The sequence below is a fragment of the Geotrypetes seraphini genome, chromosome 7, assembly GCF_902459505.1.
Source record: "Geotrypetes seraphini chromosome 7, aGeoSer1.1, whole genome shotgun sequence".
NCBI classification, from domain to species: Eukaryota; Metazoa; Chordata; class Amphibia; order Gymnophiona; family Dermophiidae; genus Geotrypetes; species Geotrypetes seraphini.
Genome location: NC_047090.1, coordinates 187,036,645 through 187,057,756, shown reverse-complemented (window position 1 = coordinate 187,057,756; position 21,112 = coordinate 187,036,645). Strand labels below are relative to the sequence as shown.

The 21,112-nt window shown below is 42.0% G+C and overlaps 1 protein-coding gene across 1 annotated transcript in view; it reads left to right on the top strand.

The window, feature by feature from the left end:
* Nucleotides 1–21,112, top strand: part of NRXN3 (neurexin 3) — a 1,772,673-nt gene that overhangs the window by 1,695,682 nt on the left and 55,879 nt on the right. The window contains exon 22 of the mRNA XM_033952014.1: nt 20,013–20,088. Within this exon, the coding sequence (XP_033807905.1) occupies nt 20,013–20,088 (76 nt within the window). The remainder of the gene's footprint in view (nt 1–20,012; nt 20,089–21,112) is intronic.

Genomic DNA, 21,112 nt, shown 5'->3' with positions numbered 1-21,112 from the left:
TAAAAACAGGGAAAAAGTGAAGTTTTCAGTAAAATGTGGAGGGTTACAACCCTCCAAACCCCCCACAATGCCCCCACAACGCAGCGCGATCTCTATTAAGTAAAGTGGGGGATTACCCCCCCACGCCCCCCCGTCGGAGCCCTAAAAACAGTAATTTTCTGCAGCGCGCACCCCCGCACTGCACTCAATTGTCTGGGCGCGCCTTTGTCCCGGCGCGCTTTTGACCTGACACCGGGAGGTGTTACCTCATGCTCCTTACTGTCCAGACATGAGTCCACCAGACTTCAACCTTTTTCCAAAGTTGAAGCAACCTATGCGCGGACATCGTTATGCATCTCTGGAAGAGCTTTCTTCCGCCGGTACCCGAGCCATTCGGCAACTGAACAAAAACGGTTTCTTGGATGGAATAATGAAGCATCCTGGACATTGGGACTCGGTCAGTGCAAAGCAGGGAGACTGTATTGAAGGATTGTAAAGAAATACTTGAAAATTAAATAAAACATGTAAATTTTTTTTTAAATAGTGTGCAGTATTTATGAAATGACCCTCGTACATAAATATAATTATATATGCACGACCTCTGTATTCCTGGTAAACGCTAGGAGTTCATGGTCTTATTCAATTAGGATTTCTTAATCGGTGAGTGAGGATTTACTCCAATGAAAAAATAAGGTTGGGGACCCTGCTTTTATTTTAAAAAGAAGCAGCAGCTGACGGTGTAGGATATAATTTGTTTAGCAATTCCGCGTACGTTTCATGCAATTGAGACTTATTAAATCAAGTTGCAAAAGCCATATTGATCTTCAATTGACATTGTCAAGAAGAGTTGCTCATGTGTTCTAATGTTTTCAGCGCTGGTCGTAGCGGTAACAGCTCCGACGCTCATGGAATTCTGAGCTGTTACCGCCACGCCGGCGCTAAATAAATGTACTACGGTTTTGTAAAAGGTGGTGGGAGTTAAATATGTTAAACCAGTGATCTCCGACATGCAGACCCAGGACCGCCTGAGGCCTCCAAAGTTCTCCACTGTGGTCCTCAAACAGTTGCCTGAAATGCTCTTCGAGCCTGCTAAGCGCATTCATTTCAATCTTGCCCACTTGATATAGTAATTGCAAACAGTCTCTTAAGTGTGTTTCTCGGGTGTCTCACATACGGAATTTCTACTGCTGACAATCTAAAATAAAGTGAAGTGTTCTAGAATCAATATTAGGATTGATTTTTCTTTAATACCCAGTCTGAACAAGCAGATCAAGGTGGTTTACACAATTATTAGTGGGTGTAAGCTTGAAATCTTTTGGTGACCTCCAGCGCTTTCGTGTATACATGAAAAGGCTTAGCGATCACTATCTTAAACCATCTTACTGTCTCCAGTGAGGTCTTCAGAGGTGCAGAGTACGAGGGAGGTCTTTGTATGTCGCAAGGGGATAGGCCTCTCCGGCAACGTCTATGACGGTTGAAAAGGATTCCGGTCCCAATTCCTGCCCCATACTTTCTCTGTCTCTGTCATTTGTAAGTCAGGTACCTGGGGACACATCTTAAAGACCAGAAACCATCTTTCAAATATGTCCGTCTTTTATTATGAGTTTCACATATTTATACGAATCAGGTTTGCCAGCATGTGATGGCATGTGACGTAAGGTCACATGAAACTTTAAACACATCAGCATTTTTCCTATCTAGAGATTGAAGTCCAAAAGGTAAGAAAAAGCCTTGACCAGCAGAGCTTCTTAACTAAATCTGTCTGTAAATACGGCTTAACAAAACAATTGAATTCACTTCACTACAACTCTGTTTAAACATTCATGTCAAAGAAAGAAAGACAAACATAGATGTCCTTATACCATCTTCAAAGAAGGGAAAGATAAACAGGGCCTACCTTTGCATCTTTAAACAACATATGCCTAAGGACACTTACTAAAGTTCTGATACGTGTCCGTTCAATTCCCCTCTTACGTCATGTAAATGACGTCACAAATACACAGCATGAGCTGGAAGGGAGTGATACCCTAGGTATGTCTCTCAAGGAGGGGTCTTTTAGGAGCTGTAATACGAATAACACAGTACATGAGCAGTCAAGATAAGAGTGCAAATAATAAGAGATTATGCATTCAACTAAAGTGCTGATCCCAAGAATTAGATAAATCAGAGTTACATTTGAACTCAGCAAAGAGGTCTGCTAATTTCTGAATGTCCATAGGAGGACCTATATTGTCAGAAAGAAAAGTACAACAGCATAAAATACTGAGGAGAATTTTTCAGAATTCTCAGCTAGAATCATATCTAGGGCCATATGATTTTGAGAACCATCTGAGAAGTGGAGCCTAATTGATCAGTAATACTTTGCAAGGCGTCCCTAGAATAGTTCACAAAGCGTTGCTGATTATAATAATTTTAACTAATCCGATCAACATTCTTATTAATAGTAATAAAGGGAATAAGGAACTCAAACCCAGCCTTAACCTGAGCTCGGGCCTTAAATTCATCTGGGACCCCTCTTGGGACCCCTATAGCATCTATGTATACATGTGATCAGATTTATATCAAGACAAATAAAAGGAAAAACCATGTGAATAGGAAGGATGCCTTTCAGAAAGAATATGCAGAAGCATAGTAACCTTAACTAAAGTGCACTGGCCTATCCACTGGCTGGGTAGCTTAACAGGGAGCCAAAAGTCTCCATAAAGCCAGTAAATATCAAATCTGATGCAGCAACAATGGGGCATACCTATGAGCCAAGACAGAACAATAACCTGGGGGTAAATTACCTACAAAACTACTCTGTGTCAGATTAGAAACATGACATATGTAATTGCCCTTATAGATGATAACGGCAATATCAAGCTTTTGCTGTCCTGGCAACAAAGGGTATTTAGAACACTGCAGTACACAAAGAGGATAGGTAAAATTAGAGGAGATATTGGTAAATAACCCAAAAAGGCATGGTTGGATACCAGGAGGGAGGTCCAGAGGTACGGTTCCTAGATGGGGTCTAGCTTGAGCACATATGTAACAATTACTCTTATTATGTTGATCAGCAGTGAATTTCATCCATTCTAACCAAAGGTTAGGTTCTGAAAACCCTACCTCAACAGCCACAGTATCTTCAAAAGTGGGATTGGCAATAGCCATCATGTCAGTAAGTTTATTGAATGTAGGGGCCAGTGGGTTAGTATTTTTTGGGGCCCCCATAAAATGGCGGGAGAGGATGAGTGGAGGTAGATAGATCCCATAAGAAAACTGATGATAGCTAGACCCACCCTTAAACCATATGTCCATAATGTACATACCTTCATCAGTAGGTCTAGGGTTGTCAATAGTAAGAGAAAGCTTAATAATTTGTGCAGGAACACTTTTCCTATAACAGTGTCCAACCTTATGAAGGGTCATACAAGTAAGCAGTGATTTACCATTTTGGTCCACTGTTTTTCAGGGTATTTTCTAGTTTATAAGCCCAGTCAGTATTAATATTCCACCCTACCACTCCCCAGAATGCACACTTATCCCCCCAACGTAAGTCAGTAACATATACATATATGTCCTTAGTTTTAGGAATCTCTGAGGACCAATGGCACAGCCTTGGGATATCAATTGATGAACAGTCCACAATGTCACAATACTCAAAGGAGAAGGTGGCAACTTGCACACTGCTGGAATTATACCAAAGAGTAGCATACTATCGGTCTTTTCTGGATTCCAATTGAAGGACAGCCTTTGCGAGGGAGTAGTCCAGCTTGACGTCGTGTTCGCAAAGAGGTGTCGGGGGTGCTGTTTACAGCAGGAGTGTCATTTACAGATGGGTATGGGCAGAAAGTGTCGTGAACCCAGAACACATCATCCCTGTAGACCCAGTTAGAAATGATCCATACAGGGAGAAAAACTAGCAGCAGCAGTGCCAGTAAGAGAATGATAAAGTTGGTAGAATGCTGCAATGAGATCATCATGTTGTTCTACTGGAGGAGGTGAAATCTGCGCAGGGAAGACTTGCTTCTGGGGTTTTAGGTTAACCCTCTTCAAGCGACTTGCGTGGATCCAAACAGGAAACTCCTCAGTGAGTGCAGCGGGCCTGGGCACAGCGATCACAGTAGTGGGAAGGCCAAAGGGGAAATCTGTCTGCTTCCGATCCTTGGAAAGCTGCTGGATAATCACCAGGCTGGAAAAAATGGGTAGGAATCTGTGGAGAGAAAGGAGAAGTGCAAGACACGTTTCTTTGAACAAGCCCTAATATTTCAATTAGCTTTTGGACGTATTCCTCCTGTATCAAGGGAAAATCCACCCATGGGGCGGGGAAAGGTCATCCCGTGAGAATCTCAAAGGGAGAGCAGCCAGATGTCTGTGCATACAGAAAGAGATACTTGAAAAGAGATGCTTGGAAAGCATTCCAAATATCATTCAGCAGCTGTACTCCAATGTGATCCAAATAAGAGATAGAAAACAAGAGAAACCATGTTGCCTGTACTGAATGTGGCAACATGCACAATACCAATTCATTTACTTAGCATAGCCATGGCAAAAGAGAGACAATACTCACTTGCTTAAGGTTCTTAATTGAACAAGCCAAAAAGATATGTTTTTTCGTGCTTCATATAACTATTATGCACCTCAGAGAAACCATACTGATATACTGAATGTATTCAGAAATGTATGGATCATATGTAGGGAACACCACGAAATAAACGCTGCATAAAGTAAAGCTTATTCTTATAACCCCTAACTAAACTATATTCAGAATATAAAAGCTAAAAGTAAAAGAACATTGCGCAGTTAGGCTAGTAAGAAGTGGAAAAAGAGCTCTAGAAATGGCCAATATTATGTATCCTGGGGTACCCACTAAACTAAGACAAGTAGACATGACACAGACAAAACATAAAGTTTTAAGCGTGGAGCTATTACTCCATCTGTCAAGTGTGCAGGGCTGAATATAACTCTGCAAATAAACACATTGATATAAAAAAACCAAAACAACAAATAATGTATATCATAACCATCTCATATTTGGAAAAAGGCATAAAGCTAATGTCTCTTTGGAGCGTCTCTATCTCTGCAGTGATAAAGAGGACCCGTGGAAAACATTAGAAATATCTGTGCCAAAATGGATCTGGGATGGCTATGTATAAATCCGGAAAAAACATTTTAAATTAGCAACATCCTAATTTCAGCTAAAACACTAGAAAGGAATTGTATTTTCCAATTTATTTTCAATTCACAACCGTGCCAGCTGTAATTATCAAGCTATATATCTCTGTATCAAGGAGCAAAAGGTCAAGAATGAAAATATCACTAGCAAGAAGTTAAAATGTCGAGCGAGCACTACGATAACCAATACCATGATATTGGGCAATGAATAAGGGAGAGCTAGCAGCTGGTATCCAGGGTTTCCCCTCTTTGCACCAAAGTCCGTCCAAAAGGGCGGCTTTGGGCACCTGCCAAACGCCAGGCATCAAATTCAGAGGAGGGGGTGGTAACAAAGGACTGAAGCTGTGAAAAAAGAGAGGAAGAGAATCCTGTTCACCCTTGAGACCCAGAAGCCTATTTAAAAGAAGGGCTTGGACATCGTGAAAAGTATGAAGGGTAATGGGGTGACCTAGGATCAGAAAAGTAACCATCTCTACCACCATAGCACAAGCAGTCAGGGCTTTCTTGAACAGGAGTGACTATAAAAAAAAGGCAACAGAGCGTAATTTACCGCCATGTTCTCCCTTCATGGTGTTACAATAGTCCCAAACAAAGAGATAAAACATGTGGGCATAAGCAGGAAAACCCAAACTTGAGCTAGAAACCAAAGCACATCTTAAATGTCCAACATTTCATAAGTCCATCTGATAAGAGCAGTCATTTCAGAAACCAGGGTCTGTCTCAAAATCTGGTCATAGAAGGAACAAGCAGAGATCCATTGGCGGCAGTGACCAATCATAGCAAGAAAAGTAAGCATGTCTTTCTTGGTAGCTGGGCGGGGCCGACCCAGAATAGCAGCAGTGCAGAAAGTGCAGATTTTCCTCTGACCATGAGACAGGACAAAACCCAGGTATTTCACTTCAGATGTACACCAGTGCAGTTTATTTCGTGACACCTTGTGACCACACACAGACAATCATTATAAAAGATACAAACTATCAATCGGATAGGTCTCCTGAATTATGGAACACAAAAAGTTGTACAAAATAAGAATAGGACCATGAGGGGCAGTGCATGACTTGTAGAATAGCCCGAAGGACATTCCACACTAGGTATACTGTTGCTTAAAGGTGAAGGCAACCTCACCAAAGGGACTAAAATAAAACATACTTTAGGATAATGACAGAAAAAAAAATCATTGGCTGCCGGTGGAATGGTGGAAGAAACATAAGGGCAATGAGAATTACCAAAACATTAACAGCCCTAAATCTAGGACGAAACAGGGAATGCCATCAGCTTTGGCAACAAGAGCGATGGGCGTATTATAAGAAGAGATGGTGGTTTTGATAATGCCGGAGAAAAGTCAAGAGACAAGCAGTGGAATCTCACCTTACTGCTTTATAAAACCAAGAATGAGTAATTTCAAAGAAGCACTATAGGGGGTCAGTGGAAGCCCAAACAGAGAAGTCTGGGGGAAGGGACAAAAACATTCATGCACAGACCCTGATAATGAAAGCAAAGAACAGATTAGCTTTGCTCTGCACAAGAAAGAAAACCTTTAAAACGGAATTTTTTCTTTTTCTTTTTTTCTTTTTTTAACTACAAGGGAAAGATCTTAGACTGATTCAAACAGCGCATTCAATTCATTCCACATAACAGCATGTCCTACCTCAGTAGTAAACATTGGTGACACAGAAAGATGGGAGCTGAAGGAAAAATGTCATACACACACACAGCCGTACAAGTCTCATTTGTCTAGGAGTAAGTGCCTTTATGACTCATTACAAAACCCATATAACAATGCAAAAATATTCGCTTATCTTACCTTATAAGCGAGGTACAGTAATAAGAGACAATAAAATCTTATACTCTATAAAAGTTTTTAACCTTACAAATGACAGAGTGGGCAGGGGGGTTCTATAAATAATTTCATTCTTTCCGAAAGAATGGCAGCTGCTTATATATATGAGGGGCGCTTACCGAAAGTACCCCGAGATTTTTCCCAAAAAAACTCCATAATAGAACCCAAAGCTTGAACTTAAAATAAAGGGTTGGGTACAGGTCACCACTACCCAGTGAGTATTAAAGAACAGAAAAAATTCAGAAATACTCACAAAATACCGGTGATATCATCTGCCCATCGCGGACAAGCCCCCAACTGAAAAGGATTCCGGTCCCAATTCCTGCCCCATACTTTCTCTGTCTCTGTCATTTGTAAGTCAGGTACCTGGGGACACATCTTAAAGACCAGAAACCATCTTTCAAATATGTCCGTCTTTTATTATGAGTTTCACATATTTATACGAATCAGGTTTGCCAGCATGTGATGGCATGTGACGTAAGGTCACATGAAACTTTAAACACATCAGCATTTTTCCTATCTAGAGATTGAAGTCCAAAAGGTAAGAAAAAGCCTTGACCAGCAGAGCTTCTTAACTAAATCTGTCTGTAAATACGGCTTAACAAAACAATTGAATTCACTTCACTACAACTCTGTTTAAACATTCATGTCAAAGAAAGAAAGACAAACATAGATGTCCTTATACCATCTTCAAAGAAGGGAAAGATAAACAGGGCCTACCTTTGCATCTTTAAACAACATATGCCTAAGGACACTTACTAAAGTTCTGATACGTGTCCGTTCAACGGTCCCATGTAGGGTTCCCAGACGTCCGGATTTCCCTGGACATGTGCTCCTTTTTGAGGACATGTCCGGGGATCCAGACGTCCTTTTAAAGCCCAGCGCTTTGTCTGGGTTTTGAAAAGCTTACATCGGGACGGTATCTGCCCAAGCACAGATGCAATGCGGTGACGTTACTGTGTCACCCTCATGACAAGTGAACAGGTTGAGGGGATGAGGCTCGGGCAGAATGGGGCGGGACCTGAAAATCTGGTAACCCTAGTCCTATGACTTCAACTAACACCCTAGATTCCTCCATCCTTGATAACATCCCAAGCCCATTGGCAGCCACAGAGGTTGGCTCCATTTTAGATGCTGTGACTATCACCTCTGTGTGGTACCCAGGGAAAATGTATGTCATCTTTATAAGTCACCTAAAGTGCTTTGTGCATTTCAGATCTAAGACTCTGGAAGTGAGAGCAAGCACAGAAAAGACTTCAGGATGTCTGTCATTCTGCTAGTAATGGGAGATAACCTGGTGAGGAGCACCCAGTCATATCCCAGGGCTGTCATATACCTTCTCTATGGTGTAGACTGCTAATTGAAGTTGTTGCTGGGAGCAAAGCCCATTTCTGTCCTTGTGGACAAGCTGCAGATACAAATTGGTAATTAATTGCATAGAGAAATTACTGCTATTAGTGAAGACAGGGTCTTAAGCGTTCAAGGCTGATGTACCACCAATCAGCTAGAAAAAGGAGGGAGAACCAGTTGTCCTCTTTGAAACTGATGGAGTGACGTTAAGACACTGCGGTGTACAGCTTGCACGACAAAATGCCGTATTAGAGACGTATGAGAGGACGCATGAGGTGATTCAGACTAATGGTTGCGCTCCGGAGGGAGGTGGTGGAGAGGAAAACGATGACAGAGTTCAAACAAGCGTGGGATGAACACAGAGGATCTTGAATCAGAAAATAATGGGTCTATATTACGTAAAGGGACTAAGGCTAGACTCGCACGGCCTGTGTCCCGTATATGGACATTCAGCTGAGGATGGGCTGGGGAGGACTTCGATGACTGGGATGGTTAAGATGGGCTGGAGTGAGCTTTGATGGAGGCTCCAGTAGATGGAACCTAAGCACACTACCAGGCAGGGCTCTGGGTTTCTGGCCCAGAAATATCTAAGAAAAAGGACCATTTAAATTAAAGTTCAAGTTTATTAATTTTAATATACCGACCAACGAAGGACACCTGGCCAGTTTACAATGTTAAAAAAATAAAAAAATATAAAGTTAAAATTAAATTACTATGAGGGGAGGGGAAGTGTAAACATTAAATGGACAAATTACAAGAACAAACATGAGCTTGGGGGTAATGGGAGAAGGGAAACATCGTTTAAAAAAAATACCCAAATTAAAAGGAGAGGAAGAGAGGGGAAGGGTATAACATCAGGAAAGGGGATCGCTTCTTAAAAGTGGTTCGTATTGAGTTTGCTAGCTGTTGGAGAGGAAATATTTAAATGCTATGGTAAGCATCTTTGAATAGGAATATTTTAATCCTGGAGCCCGTATGGTTGGGCAGACTGGATGGGCCACTCGGGTCTCTATCTGCCATCATTTTCTATGTTACTATGACATTCCAAATGGCACCGCTTCTTGCCCTCTCCTGGAGGCACACCAAGCTAATTAGGTTAACGAGACTATTACCATGAATATACATGGGATAAATGTGTACGTATATACTGAATATCCACAGTATGCAAATCTATCTCATACACATTCATAAAGGCAATCCAGATAACCCAATTGGAGAAGGTTGAAAAGCACTGCCCTAAGGTGTGGCTTAGCTAAGAAGAAATCTCCCTGGCTTTAGATGATAAGAGAGCTTGTGTGGCATGCTTTTCTCTTTCAGTGCTAAATCTCTTCACTCGATCAGAGATGCCATCACACGTAGCAGCACCCAGTCAAATTCTTCAAAAGTGTGTGACGGAGTGGGCAGTGATTTCTTATAACTGAGAAACAATACTCAAGAAGACTGCCAATCAAGTGGAGAAAGCTTCAACCAAGGCTAGACAAATGATGGGTTGTATCTGAAGAAGTTTCGTCAGCCGGAAGCCCAAAGTCATAATGCCGTTGTACAGATTCATAGTGAGACCTCATCTGGAATATTGTGTACAATTCTGGAGGCCACATTATCAAAAAGATGTGCTGAGAGTTGAGTCGGTTCAACGAATGGCCACCAGGATGGTTTCAGGACTCAAGGATCTTCCGTATGAGGAACGGCTAGGTAAATTGCAGCTATACTCACTTGAGGAATGCAGAGAGAGGGGAGACATGATTGAGACGTTCAAATATGTCACGGACCGTATTGAGGTAGAAGAAAATATATTTTTTCTTAAAGGACCTACGGCAACAAGAGGGCATCCGTTGAAAATCAGAGGTGGGAGATTTCATAGCGAAACCAGAAAGTATTTCTTCACCGAAAGAGTCGTTGATCATTGGAATGATCTTCTACTGCAGGTAGTTGAGGCCAGCAGCGTGCTAGATTTTAAGAAAAAATGGGATAAGCATGTGGGATCACTTCAAGGAAGAAATTAGGGGGGTGGGTCATTAGAGTGGGCAGACTTGTTGGGCCTTGGCCCTTTTCTGGCATCATTTTCTATGTTTCTATGATCAAGTAGTGAGTGAAGGGCCTGTGCTAACCCTCTAAGACAGCACTTAACAAAGTCTCTGTGGCTGTCACTGTAACAATCAAAGGCTCCTCCCATAGCCCGAGGTGCCTCAGCCAATCAGTGCCTTAGGCCCCTCCCTGTGCATCAGATGATGCGCCAGGGCGGGGCTTAAGGCCGCTATTGGATGGAACACAGACGGAGGAGCAGGAGCGGGAGGACTTTCCTTCTGCTTCCGAAGATTGGTGTAGGAGCAGGAGGGTCTGGGCACCCCTCCTGCTCCTGAAGATGGAGGGAGCCTTGTCACAAGAGAGAAAGAGGGACCGGGCACCCCTCCTGCTCCCAACTATTTTAAAGGTACCAGGGTGGTTGGGCCGGGCCTGACCACCTGGGCCTACCAGGTTTGGGCCGGGAGGTGGGAGGCCTAGGAGCAGGAGGGACTGAGCACCCCTCCTGCTCCCAACTTTTTGGTGCTGAGGGTGGGTGGGCCTTACCAGGAGGGGGGACAAGGGCTGTACCTTGCTGGTTGCAGGGAGGGAGGGTGAGGGAGAGATTGTTGCAGAGCAGGGCAGGCAGGAGAAATCGGGGCCTGGGGGGGGTGTTGGGCAGGGCTGGTGGGTGGGGCTAGTATAGGCTCTCCTGCCTGCCCTGCTCTGCTTGATCTCTCTTGCCTGCTTGCCGGACTCTCCTGCTCTCTGTCGCCGTTCCCCGCAGTGCAGGCCTGCTTTAAAACCAGGGGCTTGCACTGCAGGGAACTGCAGCAGAGAGCAGGAGAGTCCAGTGAGCAGGCAAGAGAGATCGGAGCAGAGCAGGGCAGGCAGGAGAGATCGGGGCAGAGCTCTGACAGCAGTGGCAGGAGGCTGCTTCTCTTGTCACTACTATCAGGGTATGCGCGTGAGCAGGGATCGCTCTCTAAGGATCCTGGCCGTGGATAGGGGGCGTGCTAACGATCGTCCTCATTTGCATGCAGGCCTTTAGTGAATTTGTTGGCCTGCATGTAAACGGAAATGGATTGCACACGGTTTGGAGGGTTAATGAATCTAGGCCTTTGATCGTTTATGAGACCGTTGGGTGAGTTACGCCCACCATATAGTGTCTCAACACTCAATCATTGTACATTATCATGAGATTATATATAAAGGCACTTATAACATAACAATGTACTTATTAACCGCATAACCGTGAGTTCAACGCGGTGTACTAAAGATTATTAACAATAAACATAATCTAGGAAATGTAATAGATCAGTTAACCCAGGTATTTAGAAAAAAGATAAGTCTTCAGCTGTGTTCTAAAGTGTGTATAAGAATGAGCAACCATGATCGAAATTCTTTGTCGTAAGAAGCTGCCTGGAATGCTAAAGTGTGAGTGAGAAGTTTCTTACTTTTACAACCTTGTACGGGGGGTTTTCCCACTATGTTTATGTGAGGCTAGAGAAAACCTATTAACCAGGTAGAGAGGGGCTGTACCATGTAAAGCCTTAGAGCAAAAACAGCCCAGCCTGAACAATATCCGAGCCTCCACTGGCAGCCGGTGCAATTCAGTGTCACATGGATCTGGGTTCTTTTTTTAAAAAAAAATTTATTTATTTATTTAATTTTCCATTCATTTACAAGAAAATCGAACTTCTTGCTAGAGAAATACAGCAGCAATAAATGTTAATATCAAATTTCAATACCAGAAAAAAATAAAAATAATTCTACGCTTCCTTAAACCACTATAAGTGTGGGAGAGTTAAGGCAGGTAACAATAAGAATTTAAATTTACCATTAAGGAAAAAGAAAATAGTGCGGCAGAGTTTGCTCAGTTACCTCCTACATGTTGAGCATTCGACTCAGACATTCGCAGTCACACAAAGATGAAACTTGCTAAGATCCCTCAAATGTCATATCTTCAAAAACCCCATTGAGTATCCTTTGGCTTTTTCTCCTTAAATATGGTCTAATCTAATCAATAGTTTTGAGTATTTTGTAAAAAAATAAAAAGATATGGAAGTCTTTGTTGATCAGAGACTGATGGGCAAAAAGCAGACAGTATGTTCTCACATAATGACATAGGATTGAACAAGAATTGTTTAATCATGAAATCTTGCAGGGTTATAGCTCCAACATATCAGGTACTGCTAGAGCAGTGGTCTCAAACTCGTGGCCCGGGCACCACATGCAGCCCGCCAGGTACTATTTTGAGGCCCTTGGTATACAAAAGTAAAATAAAAGAGTTTCTTGATCATATGTCTCTTTAGCTATAAATTATAATATTATTATTAAGACTTAGCCAAAAGGAAAGATTTATAAACTATAACGAGTTTTACCTCATGCAAAATTGTCATTTCTTTAATAAAACTTTAACTATTTTTTCTGAAGCCCTCCAAGTACTTACAAATCCAAAATGTGGCCCTGCAAAGGGTTTGAGTTGAAGACCACTGTGCTGGAGAATCTTAATTTCATTTCTGACTTCTACATGTAATGACAAGCTCTCAATTCAGTTGGAGAGAGAAAACTGGGAAGTGCTGTTGACTGACTCTTATGGATTTTGTGTTTTGGCTTCTTCATTGAACTTACAGATACACAGTTACCTTCTCCAGTTCAGATGACCCTCTTTCCTAGAAAGCTTATGGTCTCAATCACTTGCATATCGATATATTGTGGGCATGTTCGCCGGTGTCAGCATTTTAGATCAATTGGTATTTTGGGGTTCATGATGTTCAGTTGACACCAAGGGACTCTGGAAACATTATTTCTCAAATGATCTTAACAGCATGATTCACCATTTCTGGCTTCCAGAAGATACCTCAAGTCATTGAGTCTTGGGGAGCTCAAATGTTTAAAAAACAAATCATATAGCGACCTCACCTGGAGTATTGCGTTCGATTCTGGTCTCCTTATCTCAAGAAAGATATAGCGGCACTCGAAAAGGTTCAAAGAGTAACCAAGATGATAAAGGGAATGGAACTCCTCTCATATGGTGAGACCTCATTTAGAATATTGTGTACAATTCTGGAGACCGTGCCTTCAAAAAGATATAAAAAGGATGGAGACGATCCAGAGGAAGCCTTCTAAAATGATAATGATGTGTGGTCTTCATCATAAGGTATATGGGGACAGACTTAAAGAGCTTAATATGTATACTTTGCAGGAAAGGTGGGAGATGGGAGATATGATTGAAACGTTTAAATACCTACAAGGCGTAAATGCGCATGAGTTAAGCAAAGAGCACCATCTTTCCATGTATTGTATTTCAAAAAAAGGGGAGGTCTTGCCCTATTTTCTGTAGATACGCTTCCTTTCATTGAAATTTTGATCATTATGTTGCCGTACAAGGAAATTATATTAGTCAAATGTAATACAAAAAAAGTCCCATAGATCTTGTGCTAATATATTGCCCGCCAAACTTGCCATTAGAAGTATGGGATAAAATCTATTTGACCATTGCACAACTCATATTGCGGTGACCAAACCTAATTTTACTGGGAGACTTTAATGTCCATATTGATAATCCCACACATCATCATACGATTTACTTTAATCAACTTCTTCTTGACCTAGAATTAAAACAATGGATAGATTTTTCTACACACACAGAGGGTCACACTTGGATCTGATTCTTAATAAGTTCACTAAAGAAGTAGAATTGATAAATCTGTTGGAGACTAGAAACATGACGGCAGATAAAGGCCAAATGGCCCATCCAGTCTGCCCATCTGTAACATCCACCATCTCCTACTCTCCCTAAGAGAGTCTTTCATGGACAGATCATAAGCTTATTTCCTTCTCTTTTAAATTCTCTTTACCTAATCCTATACATCTACAACCTAAGAAGGTCAACAAATCCATACAAACTTCCTCCTTTCTATGAAACATTTCCGAAGAATTTTTCAGTTCTAAATTTAGACCAACAAGATTCATTGCATAGCATAATGGATCAGGTTGCTCCTCTCCTTGCAACTAGTCAGTTTAGATTGAGAGATCATGGTTGGTACCATGCAGGATTGATATTAATGAAAAGACAGATTCATCACGTAGAACATCGATGGAGAAAACATAAATCCCAGGAACTATTCCAACAACTTAAAAGTGCTAGAATTTATTATAACAAACAGGTATTGACAGCTAAAACGATTACTATAAAAATTGCTAAAAGAATGTGAAAACAAACCGAAACCGCTTTTTCACTATATCATTCTCTTGCACATAAAAAAGGTAAAGATTCTTCTTCTGTCTTAGCCTGGCCTGCATAATTATTAGGGGAATATTTTCAAAAGACTTTATGAAACACTTTTCAACTTGGTACTTTGCCATTAGAAGATTGTACATTAGAAGTACTCTATCTACTTAAGCCTAACTAAGTAAAACCTCCACAGACTCCAACGGATTTCAGAATGCCGCGGCCAAGCTCATCTTCGCTAAAAGTAAATTTGACCATGTCTCCCCGCTCCTGGCTAAGCTCCACTGGCTTCCGATAATCGCCAGGGTCCACTATAAATGCGCCTGTTTAACTTTCAAAATCCTATATGGTATCCTCCCTCCCTTTATCCTTCTTTCTTGGAATTCCTCAAACCCTCATACCACCAGATCCTCCCACAAATTAAAACTATCCTTCCCCTCGCTAAAAGGCATTTCCCACACAGGAAAGCTAGGGACCTCCCTCCACTTCAAAATCACTGAGCTCTGGAACAACCTTACCTCCCCTCTTTGGAACTTGAGCTCTCTCCAAGTTTTCCGCAAACATCTGAAAAGCTGGCTTTTCTCAAAAATGTAAGTCTCCCTCCAACTTAGGAATCAAGGAAACTCTTATATCTTGGCATCCCAAGTCCTCTAAATTTTCTTCACACTTCTACCTCTGTTGTAGTTCCTTCCTATTTCTCCTACTGTAAACCGCGTCGAGCTCTAAGAATGTGGAGATGATGCGGTATAAAACCTAAGGATTAGATTAGATTAGAAGAGTTATCAAGATCTCTCTGTTCTAAATTTAATTCTTTTGACACATGTTCTATGACTTTGCTCTCAAAGACAGCACATAAGATAACTAATGCATGTAAGTTGCATGATCCCATGCCTACATCTTGGGTCACTTTGGATAGTCACTGGCTATTAACTTTTTTGTTATAGATGATCAATCAAAGTCTTGAACAAGGATTTTTCCTGAATGCATGGAAGCATTCATCATTATCCCGATCCTTAAATCAAACAACTTGAACCCTACCAATCCTCAGACCTGTACACCAATTTCAAATTTATGTCTCCCAGGAAAAGTGATAGAACATTTAGTCCTAGACTAACTTTCTTCATTTGTGGAATCCACCAATGTCTTACATCTAAGAGAAACAAGCTTCTGCCCTAACCACAGCACAGAAACTATTGTCTGTTGGTTCCTTAGCGACACACTCGAAATTCTAGATAGCGGTTATTTAGCATATTTGCAATATCATTAAATCTAGCTTCCGCATTTGATCTGGTAGATCATAAGTTATTAGTAAGCAGATAGCCAACAATATGAATCTCATCAGTAGCTATAAGCTGGTTTTCATCTTTTCTACAAAATAGAAATTACTCAGTAATAGCAAATCAAGGAACTTCCAAAATTTTGGATTATCCTGTGGCGTGGAATCAGCGTTATCCCCAATTTTGTTCAATATCTTTCTGGGTCCATTTTTAATGGTCATACAAGAATTTGGTATCCAAGCACATTGTTACGCAGACAATATTTTACTAATAGCCAAGAACATAAGAACATAAGAATTGTCGCTGCTGGGTCAGACCAGTGGTCCATCATGCCCAGCAGTCCGCTCATGTGGTGGCCCCCAGGTCAAAGACCAGTGCTCTAAATGAGTCCAGCCTCACCTGCGTACCTTCCAGTTCAGCAGGAACTTGTCCAACTTTGTCTTGAATCCCTGTCATGAATCCAATTCATTTGGACTTAGACAATATCCACAGTTGCTTATCTGCAGTGAGTCGCTGGTGAACTGCTAATAGATTATTCTTGAACAGCGATAAATGTTTTCCTGCTGGAGCCAGACTTTCAGTCTCTGATTGTAAAGAAATGTAAATATCTTGGGGTGATTGTTGATTCCCATCTGGTGTTCAATCATCAAATTTCAGAAATTATTAAAAGAGAATTTTACACACTCAGAAAAAGACATCTGATGGGCCGCCGCGTGAGCGGACTGCTGGGCGTGATGGACCTCTGGTCTGATCCAGCAGAGGCACTGCTTATGTTCTTATAAGGATTTCCATACTTTAATTTATGCTTTCTTTACATCCAAAATTGATTACTGCAATATCATATATTCCAGCATTTCTAAAGCTAATATTAGATGTTTACAAACATTACAAGACACAGCATTCAAAATACTATTATTTATTTCGATTTCTATCCCATTCTCCCAGAAGCTCAGAACGGGTTACAAGTAGACATTCACAATCATTTGAAAACAGACCAGCCATGACAACAAATAGGTTACAGTAGACCAGTGTTTTTCAACCTTTTTACACCTATGGACCGGCAGAAATAAAAGAATTATTCTGTGGACCGGCATCGGTCCGTGGACTGGCGGTTGAAGAACACTGGGCTAAGTCGTGGGCCAGACCCCGCCCATCTCTACCCAATCTCCACTCCAGACCCCGCCCCCATAATAGTACTAATTCCACCTTGCACGTCCCGTGCCTCATCTGGAAGCCTTCCCTCTGACGTTGCAACGTCAGAGAGAAGGCTTCCGGTTCAGGCGCAGGATGCCTGTAGGAGCCACTGCCCATGGCTTTGTGCACTGAATCAGTTAGGAAGGTGGAGCTGGCTCGAAGATAACGCCGCATCGATCGCACCGTGGACCGGCGGTTGAAGAACACTGTTTTGGGCCTGATGCACGTGCTGGCTCTGTGGACCGGCAGGAAATTTCTGTGGACCGGTGGTTGAAGAACACTGCAGTAGACAATAACGGAGCTTATTCTAGAGACCAGACTGGTCATAGCAAAGAGTACTAGGAGAAGTCTATTGAGGAGGCAGTTTTTAATGGCCCGATTGGCGGAAGAGGAAGGTCTTTACTGCTCTGAGGAAGGTCATTACACATCGAATCTAATCTGTGATGTGTGGATCGCTCTATGCCTATATAGGTTCAAGGCAATGTACAAAAGTTAAGAGTCCATACAATACACAGGGAGCTTACAATTGAAAGACTCTTCTTCTAAGGGTAGAAGCAAAGGGCCTTGACATATCTGCCATGCTAATGATTACAAGCTATGTTATGTAGAACAAGTTGGCAACATGGTCAGCTATTTATGAAGAAATAAAGAGTTGAAACAAGCAAATATTCCTTTTTTGGGCACTACTGAGTGGCTGTGAATACAATGAGAAAACCATGATTTAAATCAAATCCACCCTGGTATAAGAACATAAGAATAGCCTTACTGGGTCAGACCAGTGATCCATCAGGCCCGTATGGGGACAAACTTAAAGATCTCAATTTGTATAGTTTGGAGGAAAGGTGGGAGAGGGGAGATATGATAGAGACGTTTAAATGCCTATGTGGCATAAATGCGCATGAGTCGAGCCTCTTTCATTTGAAAGGAACTCTGCAATGAGAGGACATAGGATGAAGTTAAGAGGTGATAAGCTCCAGAATAATCTAAGGAAATACTTTTTTGCAGAAAGGGTGGTAGATGCATGGAACAGTCTCTTGGAAGAGGTGATGGAGACAGAGACGGTGTCTGAATTCAAGAGGGCCTGGGATAGGCACATGGAATCTCTTAGAGAGAGGAAGAGATAATGGTTACTGCAGATGGGCAGCTCTATGACCTCACAATGCAGGTGCACAGAGCCTTAGCCTATAGGAAGAGGAGATGCAAATGTTAAGAGCCTCAACCAATAGAGAGAGGAGGAGATAGTGGATGCTGCAGATGGACATACTGGATGGGCCATTTGGTCTTTATCTGCCATCATGTTCTATGATCCCTGCTAAGTAGATCACCCTTACTATACTGAAATCTCTTCAGTTTGCTAGGCAACAAACAAATGGGATGTTCTTACTTCTGGTAGCTATAACAAGCTGTTGCCTTATGCAGATTAAAGAAGTCAAGGCCCTTCTAAAGAAAGTTAGTGCTGCCCTATGAAGAGTCATTTTCCTAATCAACAGAACATACAAGCCTGACTGATGGGATCTGCAATGTTCCCAAAGCTCCTAGGTACTTGTATTGCTGAAATAAAAGGTGTTCCCGCTGCATGGAATGGGGACTACTCCATTCTCCTAGAACAGTGGTTCCCAACCCTGTCCTGGGGGACCACCAGCCATTTGGGTTTTCAAGATATCCCCTGATGAATATGCATGAGAGTGATTTGCATATAATGGCAGTGACAGGTATGCAGATCTCTCTCTTGCATATTCATTAGGGATATCTTGAAAACTTGACTGGCTTGTGGTCTCCCAGGACAGGGTTGGGAACCAGTGCCCTAGAACAAGTAGAATGTGTTAGCTCAGACATGGGCAACTCCGGTCCTCAAGGGCCAGGATCCAATTGGGTTTTCAGGATTTCCCCAATGAATATGCATTGAAAGCAGTGCATGCAAATAAATCTCATGCATATTCATTGGGGAAATCCTGAAAACCCGATTGGATTACGGTCCTCGAGGACCGGAGTTGCCTATGTCTGTGTTAGCTACATGTAGGTCAGGGGTGTCAAAGTCCCTCCCCGAGGGCCGCAATCCAGTCGGGTTTTCAGGATTTCCCCAGTGAATATGCATGAGATCTATTTGCATGCACTGCTTTCAGTGCATATTCATTGGGGGAATCTTGTAAACCCAACTGGATTGTGGACCTTGAGGAGGGACTTTGACACCACTGATGTAGGTGATGTCACCTGATAGCTCCAATTGACTGGAGATGCTCTCCAATAGCTCAGAGAAGTCTTTTTTATGTTTTAAATTGCTCTGAGCATGTGTAGTGGTTGCCCCTGTAGGGCAAGCCCAGGCTGTCCCATTTCCATCCTTAGTCTATAGTTTCCACCATTCCCAACAGTCAATTTTCACCACCTCTCCACCAAAGAAAATGTCTCTTCTAGTCACCATCAATAAACCCGGTTCTTGTTCCCTTGGTTGTTTCGCTAGACAATGCTGGCTTGCCTTACCACAGCAGCATGAGGGCCTCAACAGGGTATGGTCACGACAATGAGTTCACCCCACTGTGCCTCTTGGCTAGAGAGTTACCTATATGTGGCCAACGCATCTTGCTTATCCTAGAAGAAACTAAAGTTACTCACCTGTAATTTAGGTTCTCTGTGAACAGCGAGATCAGTCAACCACACAACCCACCCTCCTCCCCTGATAGGCAAACTGAGGATGGAAGTGAGACTGCCTGGGGGGAGGGGGGCATCAACTACACATGCTCTGTGGGATAACCCTCTCCTCTCCCCCCCCCCCCACCTCTCTGAGCTATTGGAGCTCATCTTTGGCCAGTGAGAGTCAATGCCGTTCACAAAGAACACACAATACAAATAAGTAACTTCCCTGAACCCACTGGCTGCTAGAACTCTATATTTCTGAAGGGGAACAGAGACGTAAGAAATTATTTTTCTCTGAGTGAGAAACTTAAATATATATATTTTTGTTTTTATCCTTTTCCCTTGCAAGCAGACAACAGATGACCTGGTTTCTTCTGCCGAATGCTCTGATGACGAGGACTTCACCGAATGTGAACCTAGCACAGGTAGGTCAGGTCAGTCTTTTTCTCATTAAAACTTTCTTGTTTGCAAAATGATTACAGATGTGTATATGTAAATATATATAGAGACGCTGTATATATATTTATATATATATATATATATATTTTATATAGAGAGAGAGAGATCTAGATTTATGTAATAAAGCATCATATCCCATGGAGTTGGGGTGGAGCAAGATCCATAATGAAAAAAAAAAAATAAAAGGTGACTGGAAAGATGCCCTCATTAAAATCCAAAGCCCACTGATTCCTAACTATTCAAATGAGTGTAAATTTCCCCATGAGGAAAAAGAAGCGGGGTGAGGGGCTAGCATTTGCTCAGACATGACTACTGAAAAATTAAACCATAAGACAAAAGAATGAGCGGGCCCCTTAAATGGGACAAGAAATGGCAAATATTACTTAATGCAGACATTCTCCAACATTTACGTTGATCCATGGGATTTCAAATGCAGTTAACATGGTAATGGTATTTAGACTAATTTTGTTCTCTGCATGGTGAGAGAACCAGAGGGTATCAAAGCATACGAAATGCAAAATTAGTGCTAAGCTAAAGCCATCTTAGCTGCTGTGATGCTCCAAAATGTATCAGAACCAGAAACCAAAAGTACCCTGGATGCCACTGACCGCCTGAAACCAAGATACATTTTGTCCCTCTTCTTCCTCCGTTTTGTCTGTTTTTATTTTGGGTCGGCATACAGTGTGATGTCCAGCTAACTCCTGCCTCCGTCCGATTTTCCAACAGGCTCTCAAGGGTTCATTATATTTTGTATTCTTCATTTTTAACCTGAGGCTTGCAGCGACTTTCAGCATTGACAATAGAGAACAGATATCATTTGAATTTCTGTGTACGGAGAGAATTTGTTTTCAGACTCTAGATTTTCCAGAGTGCGAAAATGTGTCAAATAGAGTGGTTTTTCTTTTTCTTCTCACTAAAAGCAAATACATTGTTAGTTTGCAGAATCTTTCATGAGTATGTCACCTTCATTTGTATTATATCACATTTCTG